Source organism: Myotis daubentonii, chromosome 16, assembly GCF_963259705.1.
Source record: "Myotis daubentonii chromosome 16, mMyoDau2.1, whole genome shotgun sequence".
In the NCBI taxonomy this organism is placed as follows: Eukaryota; Metazoa; Chordata; class Mammalia; order Chiroptera; family Vespertilionidae; genus Myotis; species Myotis daubentonii.
The window spans coordinates 2,719,783-2,742,879 of NC_081855.1; the positions used below are offsets into that span (position 1 = coordinate 2,719,783).

The following is a 23,097-nucleotide window of genomic DNA, read 5'->3' on the forward strand; positions in this document are numbered from 1 at the left end:
TGGAGAGGTAGGACCATTCGGAGTCCCCCCAGGAAGCCTCGCGCTAAGTGAGCGACACAGGAGCCAAGAGGTTCCGTGGAAGGAAGGGCGGCGGGGACCCTGTCGCAGGTGTGCTCAGTACGTCTTTATTGACTGGATAGCGGGGAAGGGAGAGGGCGACACATCCACATCCACCTGCTGCCTCCTCACGCCCCCTCCTGGGGAGGGACAGCCTGGGCAGGCGCCCTGACGGGGAATCGAACCCAGGACGCCTGGGCCCATGGGAGGGCGCTCAACTACTGCGCACCCGCCGGGCTGTGGCAGGTGTGGGGACCTGGGGTCAGGACAGTGCAGGCTCTGCCCGGCACCTCTCCCCCCAGCCCTCTCGCCCCTTCCTCTTGCTCTCCCCAGTGCTTCCTCTCTGTCCCCATCTCTCCCTCACCACTTCCTCTCTCCCCTCCTGGTTTCACACAGCCAGGCCCCCCTCCTGGGTGGGGGAGCAGACGGCCTGGAGGCTGCTGTCGGGAGACCCCGCGCAGGGCTGCTCCGCCATGGTAGGGCCCAGGCGCCCGCACCTCCCAGCACGCATGGGGCCAGGGGGCCCAGGTGCACCCCCGCGCTCCTGGGCGGGCGTCCTGCACTGGGGGAAGCAGAAGCTGCAGGCCTCCACGCGCTCCTGCTCCTGCTCCAGCTCCTGCGGGCCGGCTTCCATCCTGGGATCTGTGTGGAAGGAAAAGGCATTGGCCTTGGCCCCAGCCCTCCCCCCACCTGCAGCCCGGGACCGCCCTCTGGGTAAGCCGCCCTGCGCCCCACAGCGCCCGTCCATGTGGCCGGCTCCCTCTGCTCGGGGACCTGCGCAGGGGCGGCTGTCACCCCTGGGCCGACACTGCCCAGGCCCCAGGCCCTTGGGAAGACCACCTTCTCCCGGTTTCCCTGGCCCCCGGCAGCCCGGCCCCGCCACCCGCTGCCCCCACACCAGCCTGCCTTGGCGCACCCCAGGGAGGGCCGGGGTGGCCCCGTGCTCTGGGCTCAGGAGCAGGGCAGTGCCTGGGCGGGGTGGCTGCACTTTCCCACAGCAGGGGAGGCGAACACCCGCTCATGCTCACCCTGGGAGGACGCGGCTGGGGTGGGGCAGAGCCCTGGGGGGCACTGGCGGGAGGCCTGGCCCCCCCTCCTCTTGAGAAAGCAGACCATGGCCAGGAGGAAGCCGCAGAGGATGGCGCCCAGGCAGAGGCCCAGCGCGCTGTAGACCAGGGCCCGCTGGTCGGCGCTCAGCCGCAGCCCTGGGGGCGCTGCAAGACAGCGGGCGGCCCTGAGTTCAGGGGGTTCCCTGCCAGGACCCTTCTCCGAAGTGTCCCCCTTTGAGACCAGCAGCCCTGCCCTACAGTCTCTCTTTTTCCACACTAGGGTCAAGCAAGCCTTACGTGCCCCCCCCCGCCCCCCCCCCCAACCCTCTGGGAGGCAGAGCCCCAGCTGCCACCGCTGGGCCTCTCTGGCCCCGCAGGACACCGCCCTCTCCCCGTTCCAGGACCTCAGTGCAGGACCTGGAGCAGCCCTGTGCCTCTCCACTTGCCATGAGGAGGCAGCATGGGGCGGAGCCCAGGTGGACGGATGGATGATAGACAGATGACTGGACGACAGTCTAGGAAGGCTGTCTGTCTGTCCCGACCTGGGCCTCTGCGGGAGAAGCCTCGGGGCGGGGTGAGCTGGGGCGGCTGCGGAGGAGCCTGGACAGCAGGTCTAGGCCAGGAGGGCCTGGGAGGGGGCGCTGGCCACTGCCTCTCAGGGCCTGGAGTCTGGTTTGGGTGCCACAGGAAGACCCAGCCCAGGACCAGAGCCTCCCCTTGAAATGTCTCCCCATCCCAAGCTCTTCCGGGGCCTGGAAGTGGGGAGCCCCTGATGCCCCCCAGCAGGACAGACGAGCCTGAGTCGGTTTAATGTGTAAGTAACAGGCTCATCCTGGGGGCGGCCCACCCAGCCTGGTGCCTGCAGGCACTTCCTGCAGCATCTGCCTTCATCCCCCTGCTCCCAGGAGGACTCGCCACCCCCTTTAACGCAGATGGAGTCCACATGCCATCGGTCCCCGGTCAAGGTGCACACCGCAGGCTTGTAGGACAGCCATGAAACTGTGCAGGGACCACACAGCTCCATCAAATGTCCTCACCAGCCGTCAGTGCCCGCCCCAGGTCCTGGCAATGACTGCTCTGCCCGAGCACATGCCCTGACCAGGAATTGAACCAGTGACCTCCAGGTTCCTGGGCTGATGCTCAACCACTGGGCCACCCTGGCCGGGCAACTTTTTTTTTAAATCTCTGTCCCTGTGGCCTTGCACATTCAGACATTGTCTATGAATAGAATCACAGACTACAGGTGACCTGTGTGTCTGGCTTCCTTCACTTGGCATGTTTTTGAGGCTCATCTATGTAGTGTGGGTCAGGTTTTCACTCCTTTTCATGGTTGGATAACACGTCATGTGATGGGCATGCCACATGTTGCTTACCCGTTCACTCACTGATGAACCTGTGTGTTGTTTCTACCTGCTGTCGCGATGAATGGTGCTGCTATGGACATTTGTGTGCAAGGTTTTGTGTGGATGTATGTTTTCAACTTCCTTCGGAGTACATACCTAGGAGTGGAATTGCTGAGTCATAGTTAGCTCTGTTTAACTTGTAAAAAAATATTTATTGATTTCAGAGAGAAAGGGAGAGGGATAGAGAGATAGAAACATCAATGATGAGAGAGAAACATCGATCGGCTGCCTCCTGCACACCCCCTCATGGGGATCAAGCCTGCAACCCAGGCATGTGCCCTGACTAGGAATTAAACCAGTGATCTCCTGATTCATGGGCTGATGCTCAACCACTGGGCCACCCTGGCAGAGCAACTTTTTCTTTTTTTTAATCCTCACCTGAGGATATTTTTTTCCATTGCTTTTTAGAGAGAATAAAAGGGAGAAGTGGGAGAGAGGGAGAAACACTCAAGTAAGAGACACATCGATTGGTTGCCTCCCACATGACCTGGACCAGGGTAGGGATCTAACCTGCAACTCAGGCACCTGCTCTGACCAGGAATCGAACCCGAGACCTTTCGATGTGTGGGACAATGCTCTAACCACTGAACACACTGGCCAGGGCTCTCTGTTTAATTTTTTAAGCAACTGCCAGACTGTTTTCCACAGTAGCTGCACCATTTTACACTCCATTTTGCTTGTGACAAAGCCAGGGTCAAAGTTGCACGGTTTCCAATCACAGAGCTGCAACCAGGAGCAGGTCTGATGGAGCCCTGGCCAGTGCACTGAGCTGGCCACACAGGGCAGTGAGCTGGGCACTGCCCTCCTCCTGACACAGCTCCTTGGTGTCGGGAGTTTCATAGTTGACGTTCACAGAGGGAACCAAGCTTGAGATGGGATGATGGGTCACACCTCCAGCCTGCGGACGTTTGCTCCTCGGGCCCAGAGCTTAGAGAGGCCCTGGGGAGGGGAAGCAAAGACCCCAGGGCATGCGCACTGGTGATCCGGATCTGAGCCTGAGGCGCTGCGAGGAGAGGGGCCCAGGGAAGTCCATAGGGCACAGGGCAGGGCAAGGTGACACACATTCCCACTCCCGGGTCTCTCCATCTGTTACCGCCTACTTGCTTCTGGAATAAAATGAAGACATTGTTCTGGCTGCCCCGCTCCAGATGGCTGCAAAGTACAAATGCACTGCCATGTCAGTCAAGGAGAAACTGCAGTAAACATGGGAGCGTTCACATGTTTTCAGCAAGATTTCCAACATCTAGACCAATTCTCACACTATGGCAGTGGGTGCTCAATCAGAGAGCCAAAAATAAAAAAAAAAATTAAAAAACAGCAGGACAGCTTAAGGGAGCTGTGGGACAATGTGAAACGTAAGAATATTCAAATAGCAGGTGTACCAGAAGAGGCAGAAAGGGAGAAAGGAATAGAGAAAGTGTTAGAAGGAATAATGGCAGAAACTTCTCTAACCTGGTAAAGGAAAAAGTCACACAAGTTTAGGAGGCACAGAGAATCTCAAACAAGAAGAACCCAAATAGACCCACACCCAGACACAGCACAATTAAAATGCCAAAACTTAAAGACAAAGAGAGGATCTTTTCTAAATATATATATATATTGATTTCAGAGAGAAAAGGAGAGGGAGAGAGATATAGAAGCATCAATGATGAGAGAGAATCATGGACCAGCTGCCTTCTGCACCTCCCTCCCCCCAATGGAGTCTGAGCCCACAACCTGGGCATATGCCCTTGACCGGAATTGAACCTGGGACTCTTCAGTTTGCAGGCCGGCACTCTATGCATTGAACTAAACCAGCTAGGGCCAAAGAGAGAATCTTAAAGGCAGCAAGAGTAAAGCAAACTGTAACCTACAAAGGAGCTCCCATAAGGCTGACACCTGATTACTCATCAGAAACTCTACAGGCCAGAGGGAATGGCATGAAGTACTCCAGGTAATCGAAAGCAAGGATCTGAGACCAAGATTATTATATCCAGCAAGGCTAACATTCTAAATAGATGGTGAAATAAAGAGCTTCCCAGACATAAAGAGGATAAAGGAGTTCATCACCACCAACCCAGTATTATAAGAAATGCTAAAGGGACTGTTGTAATGAGATGAAATAGAGAGAGAAACCTAGGCATACAGAATTAAAATGGCAATAAATAAGTACCTATCAATAATAACCCTAAATACAAATGGATTAAAGGCCCCAGTCAAAAGACATGACGGGATAAAAAAACATGACCCATCTATATGCTGTCTATAAGAGACCCAAGTCAGAACAGAAGATACACACAGCATGAGAGTGAAGGGTTGGAAAAAAAATATTCCATGCAAGTGGGAAAGAAAAAAAAGCTGGAGTAGCAATTCTCATATTCAACAAAAAAAAGACTTCAAAATGAAGGCCATCACAATAGACAACAAAGGTCACTACACATTACTAAAAGGATCGATCCAACAAGAGAATAGAACCCTGGTAAACATGCATGCACCTGATATAGGAGCACCTCAATGTACCACAAACAAACAAACAAACAAATACCCTTCTATAGGACTTTAACGGAGAGATCAACAACAATGTAGTCATAGTAGGAAACTCTAACACCTCCCTGACTTCACTGGATAGATCTTCCAGACAAAAAATTAACAAGGAGACAGTGACTCTAAAGAACACACTGGATCAGATTGATTTAATTGACATTTATAGAACATTTCACCCAAAGCTGCAGAATATACATTCTTCTCCCATGCACATGGATCATTCACAAAGATAGACCACATGTTAGGACACAAAACAAGTCTCTACAAGTTCAAGAAGATTGAAATCATATAAATCAGCTTCTCAGATCACAGTGGAATGAAATTAGAAATCAACTACAGTAAAAACACCCCAAAACATTCAAACACATGGCAGCTAATAGCATGTTATTAACAATGAATGGGCTACCAATGAGATCAAGAAAGAAATAAAAAAAACTTCCTAGAAACAAATGAAAATGAACACATAACAACCCAAAATCTCTGGGACACAACAAAAGCAGTCCTGAGAGGGAAGTTCATAGCACTACAGACCTACCTCAAAAAACAAGACAAATCAATAATAAACTATTTAACCCTACACCTTAAAGAACTAGAAAGAGAAAAACAAGAAAAGCCCAGAGTAGTAGAAGGAAGGAAATAGTAAAGATTAGAGCAGAAATAATGACATACAAACTAAAAAGACAATACAAAAAAAATCAATGAAACCAAGAGCTGTTTTTGTTAAAAGGGATAAACAAGATTGATGAACCGTGCCATAACCAGTTTGGCTCAGTAGATAGAGCGTTGACTTGCGGACTGAAAGGTCCCAGGTTCAATTCCAGTCAAGGGCATGTACCTGGGTTGCGTGCACATCCCCAGTAGGAGGTGCGCAGGAGGCAGCTGATCGATGTTTCTCTCTCATCGATGTTTCTAACTCTTTATCTCTTTCCCTTCCTCTCTGTAAAACATCAATAAAATATATATTTTAAAAAAAATATTGATGAACCGTTAGCCAGACTCCTCAAGAAACAAAGAGAGAGGGCACAAATAAATAAAATCAGAAATGAAAGTGAAGTAACCACTGACACCACAGAAATACAAAGTACTGTAAGAAAATACAATGAACAACTATATGCCAACAAGCTGGACAATGTGAATGACATGGAAAAATTTGTAGAAAATTACAATCTCTAAAAACTGAATCAGGAAGAATCAGAAAACCTGAATAGGCCAATAACAATTGATGAAATAGAAGCTGTACTAAAAAAAATCTTCCAGCAAACAAAAGCCATAGTTCAGACAGTTTCACGGTGGAGTTTTACCAAACATTCAAAGAAGAACTAACACCTATACCCCTCAAACTATCCAAAAAATATCCAAAAGGAAGGAACACTTCTAAGCTCTTTTAATGAGGCCAGTATTAACCTAATTCCAAAACAGATAAAGACACTACAAAGAAAGAGAATTACAGGCCATCCCTGATGAACATAGATGCTAAAATCCTCAACAAAATATTGGCAAAATGGATCCACCACTTTATTAAAAAGTTCATACACCATGACCAAGTGGGATTTATTTCAGTAATGCAAGGCTGGTATGACATTCCCAAATCAATAAGTGTGATACATAACATAAATTGAAAGACAAAATCACATAATCATTGGATGCAGAAAAAGCATTCAGCAAAATCCAACACCCATTTTTGATAAAAACTCTCAGCAAAGTGGGAATAGAGGGAGCATATCTCAACATGATAAAGGCCACATATGACCAATCTACAGCCAACATCATACTCAAGGGGCAAATGTAAAACCATTTCCCATAAGAACAGGAACAAGACAGGGATGTCTGCTTTCACCACTCCTGTTTGACACAGTACTGTAAGTCCTAGCCACAGTGATCAGACAAGAAGAAATAAAAGGCATCCAAATTGGAAAGGAGGAAGTACAACACTCATTTTCACAGATGACATGATATTATATGTAGAAAACTCTAAAGACTCTACCAAAAAACTATTAGATTTAATAAATGAATTTGGCAATGTAGTAGGATACAAAATCAACTCTCAGAAATTGATGGCTTTTTTACACACCAACTAGAGGCCCACCGTGCGAAATCATGTGGCCCTGCCCACCCGCACTCGCCTCGCTGCACACGCAGCCTCCTGGTGACTGGTCTTTGGTCATTACAGCATTAGGGCCACTGGGTTTTTATCAATATAGATAATGAATTCTCAGAAAGAGAAACTAAAAAACAATCCCATTTACCATTCCAACAAAAAAAATTAAGATACTTAGGAATAAACTTAACCAAGGAGGTAAAAGACTTGTATTCGGAAAACTACAGGACATTCAAAAAAGAGCTAGAAGAAGATATAAACAAGTGGAAGAATCTTCCATGTTCATGGATTGGTAGCATCAGCACCATTAAAATTACCCAAGGCAATTGACAGATTCAATGCAATTCCTATTAAAATACCAACAGCATATTTCACAGTGCTAGAACAAATACTCCAAAAATTTATATGGGACCAAAAAGGACCCCGAATAGTTGCAGCAATCTGGAGAAAGAACAAAGTTAGAGAAATCATAATACCGGGTATCAAGTTATACTACAAAGCCACCGTAATCAAAACAGCCTGGTACTGGCACAAGAACAGGCATACATATCAATGGAACAGAACAGAGACCCCAGAAATCGACCCACGCCATTACACTCAATTAATATTTGACAAAGGAGGCAAGAGAATATAGTGAAATCAAGACAGTTTATTCAATAAATGGTGTTGGGAAAATTGGACAGATACATGCAAAAAAAAAAAAATGAAACTAGACCACCAACTTACACCACACACAAGATTAAACTCAAAATGGAAAAATACCTACATGTAAGCCGGTAAACCATGAAAATCCTATAAGAAAACATAGGCAGCAAAATCTCAGACATCTCTCATGGCAGTATGTTTATGGATACATCTCCTAGGGCAGTGATGGCGAACCTATGACACGCGTGTCAGAGGTGACACGCGAACTCATTTTTTTGGTTGATTTTTCTTTGTTAAATGGCATTTAAATATGTTAAATAAATATCAAAAATATAAATCTTTGTTTTACTATGGTTGCAAATATCAAAAAATTTCTATATGTGACACGGCTCCAGAGTTAAGTTAGGGTTTTTCAAAATGCTGACACGCCGAGCTCAAAAGGTTCGCCATCACTGTCCTAGGGCAAAGGAAACTAAGGAGAAAATAAACAAATGGGACTACACCAAAATAAAAAGCTTCTGCACAGCAAAAGAAACCATCAACAAAGTGAAAAGGGAGCCCACCGTATGGGAGAACACATTTGGCAATGACATCTGATAAAGGGTTAATATCCAAAATATATAAGGAACTCATGCAACTTAACAAAAGAAAGACAAACAATCCAATTTAAAAATGGACAAAGGACCTAAATAGATACTTCTCCAAGGTGGGCATACAGATGGCCAAGGGACATGTGAGAAAATGCTCAAAGTCACTGATCATCAGAGAGATGCAAATTAAAACGACACTGAGGTATCACCTCACACCTGTCAGAATGGCTACCATCAACAAATCCACAAATGACAAGTGCTGGTGAGGATGTGGAGAAAAGGGAACCCTAGTGCACTGCTGGTGGGAATGCAGACTGGTGCAGCCACTGTGGAAGACAGTATGGAGTTTCCTCAAAAAATTAAATATGGAACTGCCATTTGACCCAAGGATTCCACTTTTAGGAATATATCCTAAGAAACCCGAAACATCAATCAGAAAGAATGTATGCACCCCTATGTTCATAGAAGCACAATTTACAGTAGCTAAGATCTGGGAACAGCCAAGTGACCATCAGCAGATGAGTGGATATAAAAGCTGTGCACATTTACACCATGGGATACTATGCAGCTGTAAAAAAGAAGGATCTGTTACCCTTCAAGACAGCATGGAGGGACCTGGAGAGTATCATACTAAGTCCGTGGTGGGCAAACTGCGGCTCGCGAGCCACATGCGGCTCTTTGGCCCCTTGAGTGTGGCTCTTCCTAAGCCTTAGGTGTACCCTAATTAAGTTAATAAAAATGTACCTACCTATATAGTTTAAGTTTAAAAAATTTGGCTCTCAAAAGAAATTTCAATCGTTGTACTGTTGATATTTGGCTCTGTTGACTAATGAGTTTGCCGACCACTGTGCTCAGTGAAATAAGTCAGTCAGAGAAAGACAAGTATCACACGATCTCACTCATATGTGAAATCTAATTAACAAAATAAACTAATGAACGGAGTGGATCCAGAGACATGGAAGCATGGAATAGAGTGGTGAGGGTGCAGTTTGCAATGGCCACCCCAGGGAAGCAGCCTGGGCCTGCAGCAGAGACGATGGGCTGATGGGACCCCATAAGTGGAACACCCCGAAGCCAGACAAAGAGGGGATCTCGCCATTTGCAGCACCATGGACGGACCTAGTGCTCTGCTCAGTGAAATGTCAAAACAAATACTGTGTGGTTCACCTACATGTGGGATCTAAAAACAAAACAAATGGACAAACAAAACAGAAACAAACTCGTGGATACGGAGAACACGTTGATGGCTGCCCGAGGGGAGGGGCGAGGGGCCTGAGTGAGGGGAAGGGACGGAGAGGCACACATTTCCAGCGAGAACGCACTCCGGGCTGTGGCACAGCGTGGGCGTGTGCCAGTGCATTGCAGCAACTAGACCCGGGTCCTGTGGCCACTGGACTGGCTGGGGGCACTGCATGGGGACGCGGCCGCCTGGCCGCTGCACTGGCCGCTGCGGGGTGTGAGGCTGGAAGCCCACAGTCACTGTTTTGAAATTAGGAAAGCCTCCGACGGCGGTCTCTTCTGCTGCTGCTTCCTTCCTGCCCGTGGGCTTCTGGTACGTCCTTGTTCTCCCTTTTCCTCCTGTGATGACCTCTGTTCATCTGCCTGGACCTCTGCCCTCCCCCTGGAAGACCCTCCTTCGTCAGTCCAGTGCCCGGCCCCCCACTCACTCAGGACCCGGGCGGGCGGGCGGCTTACCTGGACCTGCCTCCAGGCCTCTGTGCTCGGACCCCTGGTACCTCCCCGCGGCGGCTGCTCCGGTCTCGGCCTGCCCGGGCCTCGGCCTCCTGGCCGCTGGGCGGAGGGCCGCGCGGCTCCTGAGGAAGCTCTCGCAGAAGTGCGCGCAGGGCGCGGGGTGATGTCCGCAGATGGGGGCGCAGCTGATGCAGCCCCGCAGGAGCTGGTCATAGTACCAGCCCTGCTCCTTGTGGCAGCTCAGCGACTCTGGGCGACAGAAACAGTGATGCCACCGGGGGGCGGAGACTGTGGGGACTGGGGTCGGGCCTCAAAGGGCATCAAAGGTAAAAACATCACAATCTAACTCCCCAGAGCCCTTCCACGCGACCTGCGACCGGTCCTCCTCCGACAGCACTCTCGGCGCCGTTCCAGCCAGACCACACCCATGGAGACGGCGTGCTTTCATACCCGTTTTACATGTTCCTGCTTCTCGTTGTTCTTCTGTCCCTAAAGGTTGTTTAGAATGCACTCTCTAGTTTCTACACACATAAGGATTTTCAGGTATCTCTTAAAATTGTCACTAAAGTTTTTGCGTTTTGGGGGGGAATGTCCTACCATCACATTATTTATTTGTTTGTTTGTTTGTTTGTCTGTTTTTAGGTTCTGTACATATGTGTGACTTTATTCTTTTAAAAATTCTAATTTAAAGATTGTATACACATAATTACATAGTTATATGCGTTGTAGTCATTAAAGTTTTTACTTGCATTTTTCAGGCCTGTGGGAACCGCGCCAGGGTCCCCGGACAGTCAAGGCCAATGGGAGCACCGAGGCCTTGTTGTCAATACCCAGGTGGCCCAGGCCGCTCTGAGCATGAGCCTTATCGGGTGTCCAAAGCCAAGACCCCAGGAACGGGTGCAAGGACACAGGGACGCTGTGCCCTGGGCGGCCGACATGGGGGGCGTCCCTGTGGGCAGCTGGCCTCTCTGTGTCAGGGGTATCGCCAGTGTGTAGTTAGGGCCAGTGTGCGGCACGGCAGAGGCGAGAGCGCTCAGAAGAGAGGTGGCAGCACAGAGGATGTAGCTCCCGCGTGCAGGAGACAGGAGAGCTCAGCCGGAGCTGAGAGCTGGTGCCGCTCCGATGTGAGGCCGAGAGCTCACAGACAGCTCGTGTGGCCACCATGCTCCCAGCCTGTGCGCTGGGAGAGGAGTTAGGGGGCGGTTACCGTGTGAGCTACAGAGAGCAGCAGGGTGCTGGGCAGGGTGCTGAGCAGGGTGCTGGGCAGGGTGCTGGGCAGGGGGGATGGGAGAAGCTGCTGAGCCGGAGCTCAGGTGCCGCTCCGATGTGAAGTGGTGAGTCTGTGGCAGTGAGCGCTGCTCAGATAGCGGCTGTGAGTGCAGGGGCGGCTGTAGGTGCAGGGGCGGCTGTGAGTGCAGGGGCGGCTGTAGGTGCAGGGGCGGCTGTAGGTGCAGGGGCGGCTGTGGGTGCAGGGGCGGCTGTGGGTGCAGGGGCGGCTGTGGGTGCAGGGGCGGGTGAGGGTGCAGGGGCGGGTGAGGGTGCAGGGGCGGGTCTTCTGTCCGGACGATGCCTGGGAGCCACAGGGGCCGGCAGGGAGGCGCAGGGCAGAGGCCCAGCGGAAGCCTGCTCACCACGCAGAGGCCTCCACTGCCCGCAGCCCCGCTGTCGCTGCGGGAGGGCCTGTCTGGGCAGCCGCGCCCACAGGAGGGTCTGAGGGCACATCCGGAGGCGGCCAAGACGGCGCAGACCTCAGGCCAAGCTCCACTGCTGGCAGGTTGTGGGGTCTTAACCACGCCTGCCTCAGCTCCCCATTTCCGAGAGGAATGGTGGTGATACTGACTTTTCAAGGCTGCTGCCAGGATTTGAATGCGGCGGACACGTGCTCCGCTAATGGGAGGGTCAGGCAGGATAATCATCTGCGCTTCAGCCTGACAGAGGAAAGGAAAGGCCAGGCAGGTGGGCCACTGGGTCCCACGGAGGCTCAGGCGGCCTGAGAGTCCCGGCCCCACGGCTCGGCCCGGGGCACTGCGCCGCACTCGGGACACGGAGTCAGCCCGCCGGCAATTTCTGGGGCGCAGTGACCTCCCCTTCTCTCTCAGGGACCTGGTGTGGCTGATGCAGTGGTGCCCGAGCTCCGGCACCACCAGCCCTCATGCCTGACCCCCCAGCCTCCGCCGGGGCCTAGTCTTCCCCGTGGTGCTTCCCATGTGCCTTTGCCCCCACATGTGCTCCGCCCAGGAGCCCCGTTCCCCCTCCTCTGACTTTCACATCTACAAACTCTTAACAACCCATTTCAGGGGGCACTTCCTCCAAGAACACGTCCCTGGCCCCCCCCCCCCCCCTCAGCCGAGCTGGTTTCTCCCAAATGTGGCATTTTCTGGCACTTTCTCTTTGTGCCTTAAAATGTAGTCATTTCTCCATGAGATGATGGCCTGCTGTGGGTCACGTGAAGCCTGTATTTTAAAGGGGCTGGATAGCTCCGTGAATACTCACACACAACAGGACGAACGTTCTACGTGATTAACGGACAGTGGTTAGCAGTCCTGGTTTCAGAGTCAGAGGGTTCGGGCTCACTTCCTGGCTTTCCCACTATTATGCTGTGTGATCTGGGCAAGTCACTAAGCCTCTCTGAGCTCCACTCAACAAGTATTTATGAAGCACTTACTATGTGTCAGGCACTGTGCTAAGTTCAACCAAGGAAAGGAGCTCACAGCCTGGAGGTTGAAACAGACAGGAAACAAATCCACATAAAAGAACATAATACAAATTGTGATAAGTTCGGTTACGGAAAAGAGCAAGTTATGAAAAAGAACAGCAAGCAAAATGCATTTGTCAAGACAACCAGAGAAAACTGAATATGGCTGAGTAAAGACAACATTAAGGGATTATTGCTGGGGGTGATAAGAAACTGAGGCTCTATTTTATTTATTTACTAGTGCCAGGTGCACTGATTTGTGCACATTGAAAGGAAATTAATTAAAAGGTGGCCAGTGGGGCTGGACACACCCTGGGGCCAACCTCCCGTGGCCCCTCCCTGGCCGGCTGCACCTGAGGACATCTTCGGGGTGAGCGGGGTCCCTCTGGCAGGTGGGGTTCCTCGGCCTGGCCGCATCGGGCTGAAACTGGCTCTGACATCCCCCAGGGGGTCCTGGGTTGTGAGAGGGCAGTTCTCAGGTGATGCACCAGAATCGGGCTCCCTCCTCTCTGGTTCCAGGGTGTGTCACCCGAGAACCACTCCTGTGCTGAGTGTCTGCCCCCTGGTGGTCACTGTGCATCATACCTACCAGCTGGTCTGATGGTTGCTTAGTCTTTTATATAGAGGATATTATTTTTTAATATATTTTTATTGATATCAGAGAGGAAGGGAGAAGGAGAGGGAGATAGAAACATCAATGATGAGAATCATTGATCCACTGCCTCCTGCACGCCCCCCACTGGGGGTTGAGCCCACAACCAGGCACGTGCCCTTGACCAGAATTGAACCCAGGACCCTTCAGTCCACAGGCCGACACTCTATCCACGGAGCCAAACCAGCCAGGCCTGAGGTTCTATTTTAGAGGCCTATCTATATGTTAGGGATTCATGCTCTAGGCCAGTGATGGCGAACCTTTTGAGCTCGGCGTGTCAGCATTTTGAAAAACCCTAACTTAACTCTGGTGCCGTGTCACATATAAAAATTTTTTGATCTTTGCAACCGTAGTAAAACAAAGATTTATATTTTTGATATGTATTTTATATATTTAAATACCATTTAACAAAGAAAAATCAACAAAAAAAAATGAGTTTGCGTGTCACCTCTGACACGCGTGTCATAGGAGGTTCGCCATCACTGCTCTAGTATTTACAGGTAAGTGATATAAAATACAGAAGTAAACAATTGTTTGGGGAATGAAAGGCAGCCATTGAGAGCGGCTGATGGTTTGCTAGTGCTGTGCCTCCTCTCTGTGTGTGACCATTTCTATAACGAAACTTTCAAAGGAAAGGGAGACCAGAGAAGGACAGGGAGCCTGATTCCCATGGGCAGTCAGAGCAGACCCTGCCACTGGGCTGAGCCCTGCAGGCCGGTAGGAGGGAGCCACAGGAGGGAGACAGAGAAAGGCTTTTCATGCAGAAGATGCAACATGTGCAAAGGCCGAGGCAGGAAAGGACCCAGCACGTTCAGGAAACTGCAGAGGCCGGTGCACAGAGCAGACGGACGTGAAGGGTGTCACATGAAATCCTCACCAAGCCTGTCAGGCACCCAGTGCAGCGGGGCTGGAGGGGCTGCTGGCCGGAGGAGAGGGGTCCCACCACCCCCTCGGCTCAGGCCCAGAACTCACTGCAGAAGGCGGTGCAGGTCCGTGGAACCTGATGGCTGCAGATGGGTCTGCAGGAGACGCAGCCGTTCAGCAGGGGGTCCCAGTACCGCTCCTCGGGGCACGGCTTCATGGTCGCCCCGTCCGCAGGGCCTGTGGGGCTAAGAGGCAGGAGCGTGTGGGCAGCGGGCACCCAGCTGGTGGTCGGGACCAAGGCTCTGCTCCGTGAGCAGAAGGGGAACCAGACAAGACTGGCTCAACCCAGCTGCCATCGCTGCGGGCCTGGGGCAGCCCCTTGCCCCAGGGCCTGAGTTTCCTGGCCCGTGGAAAGCCCAGCTGGCCTCCTCCCAGGCATCAGGCTGTGCCCTGCTTGACACTGCTCTCTGCCCTCTTTAATTTAAATTGTTTTTAAGAGAGAGGAAGGAGGAGAGAGGAAGGAGGGGAGAGAGGAAGGAGGGGAGAGGGAGGAGGGGAGAGGAAGGAGGAGAGAGGAAGGAGGGGAGAGGAAGGAGGGGAGAGGAAGGAGGGGAGAGGAAGGAGGGGAGAGAGGAAGGAGGGGAGAGGAAGGAGGGGAGAGGAAGGAGGGAAGAGAGGAAGGAGGGGAGAGAGGAAGGAGGGGAGAGGAAGGAGGGGAGAGGAAGGAGGAGAGAGGAAGGAGGGGAGAGAGGAAGGAGGGGAGAGAGGAAGGAGGGGAGAGGAAGGAGGGGAGAGGAAGGAGGAGAGAGGAAGGAGGGGAGAGGAAGGAGGAGAGAGAGGAAGGAGGGGAGAGAGGAAGGAGGAGAAAGAGAGGTATTGGTTGTCTCCTACATGAGCCCCAACTTCGGATTGAACCCACATTCTAGGTATGTGCCCTGACAGGGAATCGAACCCACAACCTTGGTGCACAGGAGAATGCCCAACCAACTGAGTCCCATGGCCAGGGCCCGGGCATCTGCCCTTTTCAGTGTACCATTCCTCCTCCTCCCAGGGGATCTGTGTGTTGTCGTTAATCCTCACCAGAGGATATCGTTTCCATTGGCCAAGAGAGAGTGGAAGGGAGGGAGGGACGGGAGGTGGAGAGAGAGAGAGAGAGAGAGAGAGAGAGAGAGAGAGAAACATTGATGTAAGAGAGACACATTGATTGGTTGCCTCCCGCACATGCCCTGATGGGGGCCAGGGAGTGAACCTGCAACCCAGGTAGGTGCCCTTGACTGGGAATTGAACCCTCGACCTCCCATGCTCACAGGATTAGGGTCACACTGTAACCACTGAGCACACTGGTCATGGCCACCACAGGACCCTTGCACATGCTGAGCTGCGCGTGCGATACCCTCGCCCTCCGCTCGGGTGTACCCCCTCCTCCTCCTTTGGATTGTGTTTCCTTTCTTCGGAGCAGCCTTTCTGACTCTCCCTCCCAGGGAGACACGTCTGCACAGGGATCTACCCTTCAGTTGTCACTCACTGCAGGGGTGTGATTATTCCATGCTTTCGCCCCATTGACTGTGAGCATCGTGCCGGCAGGGTCTCTGTCTAATTTCCCACTGCTGGGTCCTGAGAAACAGCAGGCCCTCATCACAGGAAGAAGCGGAGAGATTAACACAGCAGCTCTCAGTAGTGACGGCTCCCTCATTTCCCTCTTCACTGAGCTATGACACACAGTGTGCTGTAACATGAAAGCGTAGCTTTGTGAACTGGTCCTTGTGTATGCGGAGGCCCCCCTTTTCCTGTGGGGGACACATTCCCAGAGCCTCCGTGGACGCCTGAGACTCCGGAGAGCACCAGCCCCATGTTACCGGTTTTCCTACACACGCACCCCTGTGATAAGTGTTTAACTTATCCATTGGGCACAGTGAGAGGTTAACGCAATAGCTAATAAAATAGAACTATTATAACGATGCAGTATAGTAACAGTTGAGTGAATGTGGTCTCTCTCTCACACTATCTCATGCCACTCATCTCTCCATTAAAGAACGCGCCTCATGCTCCCCCAGGTCGATCTGAGCGGCCGGGGCCCAGCCTTTGCGCGCGGGGACCATCGTTAAGTAAAACGACGGCCTGGACACAGCGCTGCGGCCCCTCTCTCCTCCGATGCCCACAGGAGGGAGGGAGGACACTGATTGGAGCCACAGAGCCCAGGAGTTTCTGGCCCGGGAGGCACCAAGCTCCTCTGAGCGTGGCAACGGGAGGCCAAGCCCCGGACAAGTCTTCTCAGTTCTCGTTCCCCGGCAGGCCGTGGCCTTGCCCACCCGTCGCCCACCCAGAGCTCCCCGGGACGGTCATGCCGCCCTCCGCCCGGGGATGAGCCAAGGTCACCAGCCCCAGCGCCCCTTCCTGGAGGAGCAGGAGCTGGAGTCGCAGACCCGGGCGGCCGGCGCGAGGGACGCGAGGAGAACTGCAGAGCGACAACGGCGTCCTTAGGGAGACACGGGAACCTCACATTCGGGAAAAGGACGGGATACTGTTTCAACAGAAGAATATGCACAGAAAAAATAAGAATTACTAGGCATTGAAAAATATGATGCTCAGAATAAACATCAGGATTGGAAGATGTAATTGAAGAAATTTCCCTGTAAACGGGGGGAGAAAAGATTTAAAAAGCTATGGAATAATTTCAAGAGGTCCAAAGGTTGACTAATGGGAATTCTGAGAAAACAGACGTAAGGGATATTAGCTTCCAAATTCAAAGCGCTTCCAGGCCGGAGGGAGTGCTCACCCAGTCTTTTCACAAACCGAGTGAGAACAAGAGATTGACAATGGCCGTGTACAGCCTTGGTTTATTCATTGTAAGGAAGGAGGAGGAGGAGGCGGAAAGAAGAGGTTGGGGTGGGGGTGGGGGGGAGAGAAGGGGGGGGAGGGGGAAGAGAAGGGAGAGGAGGGGAAGGGAAGGGTGGGGAAGAAGAAGGAAGAGAAGAAGGTGGCTTTTCGTTTCAGCTGGTTATATATGGTTTCTCTCCAGGCTTTTTTGAAATATTGAAAATAGCTCTGAGCCCTGCCCCTGCCAGCCCCCACCAGGCCCAGGTGGACTTCCAGAGACCCTCGGGGTGGTGCCACCGCCCCCACCCCCCGCCCCCCCCGCCTCCTGCCAGATCTACAGTCAGAACTAAACCAGGTCTTGGGAGAACCAGTCAAGTCACTTTCTCAGTTTCCTGCCGGGTGTGATTCCACGGTTCAGTGGCAGCCGGTGCGGACGTGGGGAAGGCCCGCCTCGCACCACCACCTCCTGGGGGGCTGCCTGGCCAGAAGCCTTCGCAGAGAACGGCTCTCAAGGACGAGCGTGCACCTGAGCTGCCACCAGCCGAGACGTGGTTGCCAGCCGGTGGGTGTGACTCCGATGTAGGTGAAGCCATCACTTAGAACCATGGGGATGACCTCTGACCTCCGCTTGGAGCTCAAGCACCAGAATCTTCCAGACACGGGTCCCCACACCGCGTGTCGGCTGCTCTCCCCTGAGCTGCCTCCCAGGCCTTTCTGGGTGGTTGTGGGGCCTGAGACCCTCGACCCGTGGCGTTTCCTGTTTTATAATTTGGTATCTGAGGGTGGAGCCCTTCTGCCTCCTTCCGTGGTCTCACGCATCTCTGAACCCAGCCTCCCCGCACCAGACGCAGAGCCGGTCCTGGGCCCAGGCTCACCGGTGGCCGAGCGCCTGGCACACCGCGGTCCTCGGGGAGACCGGACGGAAGCAGCCGTGGTCCTGGCGCCGTGTGCGGTGGCGGGGGTGACATTGGCGTTTTATTCTGCTCCCTCCCAGCTCACATTCCTGTATTCACACAGAACTAAGGGGGGGTGTCCTGGAGGGGCGGGGCAGAAATCTTGGCTTCTGCTTTCGTTTTCGTTAATCCTCACCTGAGGATATTTTTCCATTGATTTCCAGAGAGAGTGGAAGGGGGGGGGGGGGGTGGCGGGGGGGAGACAGAGAGAGAGAGAGAGAGAGAGAGAGAGAGAGAGAGAGAGAGAGAGAGGCATTGATGTAATAGAGACACATCGATTGGTTGCCTCCTGCGCACGCCAACCTGGGCCAGGGATGGAGCCTGCAATGGTGGTGCAAGCCCTTGACCGGAATCGAACCCGGGACCCTTCAGTCGGTGGGCTGACGGTCTATCACTGAGCCACACTAGCTGGGCCTGGCTTCTGCTTTCAAAACTTAGGGGACAGGGTTCTCGATACGGACAGAGGGCCGGAAACCAGCACAGAAAGTAACTGCCTCCTACTTACAAACAGCCGGTAGACTGCCACATGAAAAAAGGATAAAGTTACTTATGACACAAAATCCAAAATCTATAAAAGAAAAGATTGATGAAATAGACGCAAAAAACTTCTGCCTGAGGTACAACACCTTAGAGAAAGCCCAGAGAAATGAACAGCGGGAACAAGACATTTGCACTCAGAGCTGAACGCCGAACAGGAGGGAGAGACCAGCTGCCCACAGAGAATCGGGCAGCGGCCCTGGACCGACAGACAAGAAGGCCAGCGAAGATGCCGGGACTGGACCCTACCGGTGCCCTCCCCCAGGAGAGCGCTACACAGGCGGAAGTTAACCACCCCATCGGCCGCGACACTGACAGGCCTCATTCGTCCTGGAAGGAGAGGAAGCGGGGCCCCAGGAAGGCCACTGGGCAGCACTGGCCACCGTTCCTGCTGGATTCACCAGGAACACGGGGTTCAGTGCTGGGCTCACCCAGCGCACATGATAGTCATCGCAGAAACACTGGTGAAGCGCGCGGTTGGAAATAGCCCCACGCCCGTCAGTGGGGCTGATGAGGAGATGGCAGGAAGCTCACGCATGGGCGCTCCGCAGCTGGGGAGGGGAGGCCTGGCCGGCGGTCAGTGGCTGGAGGTCATCCCGTCCACCGAAAGGTTGCAGGTTTGATTCTAGGTCACAGCACAAAGCTAGGTTCTGGGTTCGATTCCCAGTCGGGCACATACTGGAGGCAACCGATCAATGTTTCTTTCTTTCTCTCTCTCTCTCTCTCTCTCTCTCTCTCTCTACCCCTTCCTCTCTCTTTAAAAATCAATAAAAAACATATCCTTAGGTGAAGATTTTTTTTAAAAAAAGGAATAAGAAGGCTCTTTATATATTACTATGGAAAGAACTCTAAGATATAGTAAGTAGAAAGAAAGCAAAAACAAAACAAGGTATTGTTATAACAGCATGGTTCATAGCTCCTTCTCTCTCTCTCTCTCTCTCTCTCTCTCTCTCTCTCTCCCTCCTTCCCCCCTCCCTCCCTCCCTCCCTCCCTCCTCCCTCCTTCCTCCCTTCCTTCCTACAAAGAGGGGGAAAGGTGTAACCTATGACTGTGTAAGTGCTTTTACATAATAAAGAAAGAAACACTGTAAGAAAGCAGAAGGGCCTGAACCTATGAGCCAGGAGGTCACGGTTGGATCCCGTAGGGGCGCAGGCCAGGTTCAGGGGCAGACACTGCCCGGAGGTGGGAGCTGGAGGAGGCCACACCCCCGGGCCTTCCTCTGGCAGGTGGGGCCTGCACGGTGGCAGGGGGCCGCGGTTACACCAGGCACCTCCCGTGAGCAGCCCCTGGGGCATGGCTGACTCTCCTCACCTCCCGCTCCTTTCATCACACCCTGCGCCCTCGCCATTTCCTGTCCTCACGGTCCGTCTTGGGCTCCCAGTGTTTCCAACGTGGGCACAAGGGCTGGAGGAGCGGCGGTGAACGAGGGAGCCTGTGGGTTGTGGAGACTCGGGGAGCTGCTCAGCGCAAGGCCCGTCCCAGCGCCCCTGGCAGTGGCTGGGGGACCAAGAGGGGCCGCGCGGGTGGGCTTCCTCGCTGGGCCCCGGCTTTCCGAAGGGCTTCAGGTCTGAGCTGCAGCTGGGCAGCGGGCGAGCTGGGGCTGGTGTCCCACAGGGCGTCTGTCACAGAGGGCCTTGTGCTGTGTGGCCTGGACAGCGTGGCCTCACCTGTTTGACCTCACCCTCCTCCTAAGTGTAAGTGTACGTGTGTTCGCTCTCTCTCTCTCACACACTCACACACACATGCTCACACACAATACACACACACATACACTCACACACACATGCTCACACACACACACTCACACACACACATGCTCACACGCTCACACACACACAGCTGTGCTCCCGGGGGTGCCTCCTGCCGTCACAGGCCTTCTCTGTGGGGCACTGTCCCAGGCGAGCAGATGCGAAGAGCGGGGTCAGGACTGACTCCCGTGCTGCCCTCCCCCCAGGCCAACGTGCCATAGGAGGTGCAGCTCTCTGCTCGCCACAGGGGAGCATCCCTGTGCCCGAGAAACCGCGGGACACTGGCTGGCCACTGTGCAGCACTGTCCCAGCTGGGGTCCCCTCCCCTCTGGGGCTGCTGTGCTTCGTCCAGGGCCCCCCTTTCTGCAGAGCCACTACCAGCCCAGATCCCGCCTGTCCTCCAAAGGCCTGGAGCGCGATAGACCCGGAAGCTCGCTCTCTGCGTCCTGAACAAAAATCAGGCTGGTGTCCTGGGTCACATGGGAAGAGGCTCAACTAGGACAGCGCCTCCTCTCTCCCGTGCCGGCATCTCTGTCCTCAGGGAGGCGGTCACTCTGGCCTCCTGGCTCATGAGGTCCCACCAGTGAGAGTTTTCGAGGGCAGCGTCTCGGGCTCCCTGCTTCTTCCCTGCTTCTGCCTCCCCTCTTATGGCTCCTGGCTCCTGTCAGAGCCGTGCTCTCTCTGCACGCTCCTGTTCTCAGGAGCCCAGAACCCAGGGGACCCCAAGACTCCCAGAAGTCAGGCAGCCAGAACCTCACGCCTCTCACTCAAGGCATACCCCACCCAAGTGCAGCAGGAGCTGTTACACACGTGTGACCCTCAAAGCAGAACTAACATGGCGGCATAGGTGAACGCCTGTACTCGCCGCCCCCACAACCACATCGAAATTACAACTAAAATACAGAACAACCCTCACCCAGAACCGCCTGAACTCTGGCTGAATGGAAATCCCACAACCAGAGAAGCAAAGAAGGAGGCACATGGAAACAGTAGGAGGGGCGGAGGCGTGGAATCTAAAGAATAAAATAAACGAAGAAGGAATCTAATGAACAAAATAAACTGATAAATAAGATAGAACCAGAGGCATGGGAACATGGAACAGACTGACAAATCTCAGAGCAAGGAGGGAGAGGGGGTGGGAAGAGATTAACCAAAGGTCTTCTATGTATATATGATCACCTATGGACACAGACAATAGGGTGGTGAGGGCCTGTGGTGGGGGCCAGGGGTGTGAGAGAAGAGGGACATCTGTAATATACTCAACAGTACAGATTTTAAAACAAAATACTAGCCTTCGCTGAAAACTGAAAAACAGAAGTGCGACCTCATCCCCTTCCCGCAAGAGTGAGGACTGTACGATCTCAGGGGGACTGTTAGACAGACGGGCCTCGAGGTCTGGGCCATTCTCACTAAACGCTATTCTTGCTGAAGGTTAACATGCAGTAGTTTGCAGACCAGCTGTGAACAGAAGCTTGACAGGAACCCAACCAACTGCAAACAAGAAATCAACGAGCAATGACCACACAGTGCAGGTGAGCCGGCTGAGCCCCTTCCCGCAGGCAGGGCTGTGGGTGTGAATCCCTCTCCCGGAGAGGCTGGGAGTAAAGGAAGCTTCCTAAGGCAGCCAGGTCTCCTTTCCCATGGAGCCAAGCGGGACCCCTGGTGTTTGGTAATAAATGACCCAATTTAAAAATGGGTGACGGAGCTAAATAAACATTTTTTCCAAGAAGACATGTGAATGGCTCGTAAGCACGTGAAAGGTGCTCGGCACCGTTTTCATTAGGGAAATACCAATTAAAACCACGGAATACCGACGGGGCTGGCTACCACGGACAAGAGACAGTGCCGAGGACTGGCGAGGACCGAGGAAGGGGCGCCTCGTGTGTTCAGTGAGATGATAAAACAGTGCCGTCACCTGGGAAGCCGTGTGGCAATTCCTCAAAATTTAAACACAGACTTGCCATGTGACCCAAAAATTCCACTCCCAAGAGAAGTGAGAACACGCCCCCCCCCCCCCCCAGACGCTACACGAGTGTTTACAGCAGCAGGACTCATAACAACGGAAAAGTAGAAACAGCCCAACTGCCCTCCAATGATGAATGAATAGATAAAATGTGGTCTGTCCAGCCCTGGCTGGGTGGCTCAGTCGGCTGGAGCATCATCCCATACACCAAAGGGTTGTGGGTTCAATCCTCAGTCCAGCCTGTATGAGAGGCAACTGATCTCTCTCTCTCTCTCTCTCTCTCTCCCTTTCCCTCTCCCTAAAATCAATAAAAACATACATTGGGTGAGGACTTTAGAAAGGGCGGTATATCCATAAAATGGAATATTATTTGGCCACAAAAAGAAATGAAGTACTGCTACACACTACAGCATCGATAAATCTCAAAAACATCATGCTAAGTAGAAGCCAGTCACAAAACACCACATTGCATTTTTCTAAAATGACTGAAGTAGGTAAATATTTAGAGATAAAAAGTAGATTAGTGGCAACCTAGGGTGGAAAGACATAGGAGTGACAGGGTTTCTTTTTAGGATGATGAAAATATTCTTAAATTAGATTATAGTGATGGTCATATTCTTAAAAAACTGAATCGTACACTTTAAACAAGTGAACGTAGGGCATGTAAGTTAGGTGCCGGTCTCGCTGTTTGGGGAGCCAGAGCGGGCAGCTGGGGGTCACGGAGGGAAGACCGTATCATCGTTTCTGGTCTCCCAACACGTGACCATCTATTCAACCAGCAAATTGAAAAAACAAGAGAATCAAACAAACT

General features: G+C 52.5%; 1 protein-coding gene across 1 annotated transcript; it reads right to left on the reverse strand.

Annotated features, from left to right (window-relative positions):
- Nucleotides 1-73: 73 nt before the first annotated feature.
- On the reverse strand, nucleotides 74-14,533 carry TNFRSF13B (TNF receptor superfamily member 13B). Its single transcript, XM_059671636.1, has 4 exons — nucleotides 14,377-14,533; nucleotides 10,061-10,306; nucleotides 1,086-1,271; nucleotides 74-699 (listed from the first exon to the last, which is right to left on the reverse strand). Exons 1-4 carry the CDS (start codon nucleotides 14,483-14,485, stop codon nucleotides 446-448), a joined length of 795 nt encoding a protein of 264 aa, XP_059527619.1. The 5' UTR covers nucleotides 14,486-14,533; the 3' UTR covers nucleotides 74-445.
- Between the last annotated feature and the right edge of the window lie 8,564 nt (nucleotides 14,534-23,097).

What these genes read in the sequence shown, in the direction of transcription:
- TNFRSF13B (XM_059671636.1), bottom strand. Translation starts at nt 14,485, where the DNA reads ATGAAGCCGTGCCCCGAGGAGCGGTACTGGGACCCCCTGCTGAACGGC. An exon ending in AGGCCTGGAGGCAGGTCCAG is followed by an intron (nt 1,272 to 10,060) that starts GTAAGCCGCCCG and finishes GCTGTCTTGCAG; the next exon opens with CGCCCCCAGGGCTGCGGCTG. An exon ending in CCCAGCCGCGTCCTCCCAGG is followed by an intron (nt 700 to 1,085) that starts GTGAGCATGAGC and finishes CCTTCCACACAG; the next exon opens with ATCCCAGGATGGAAGCCGGC.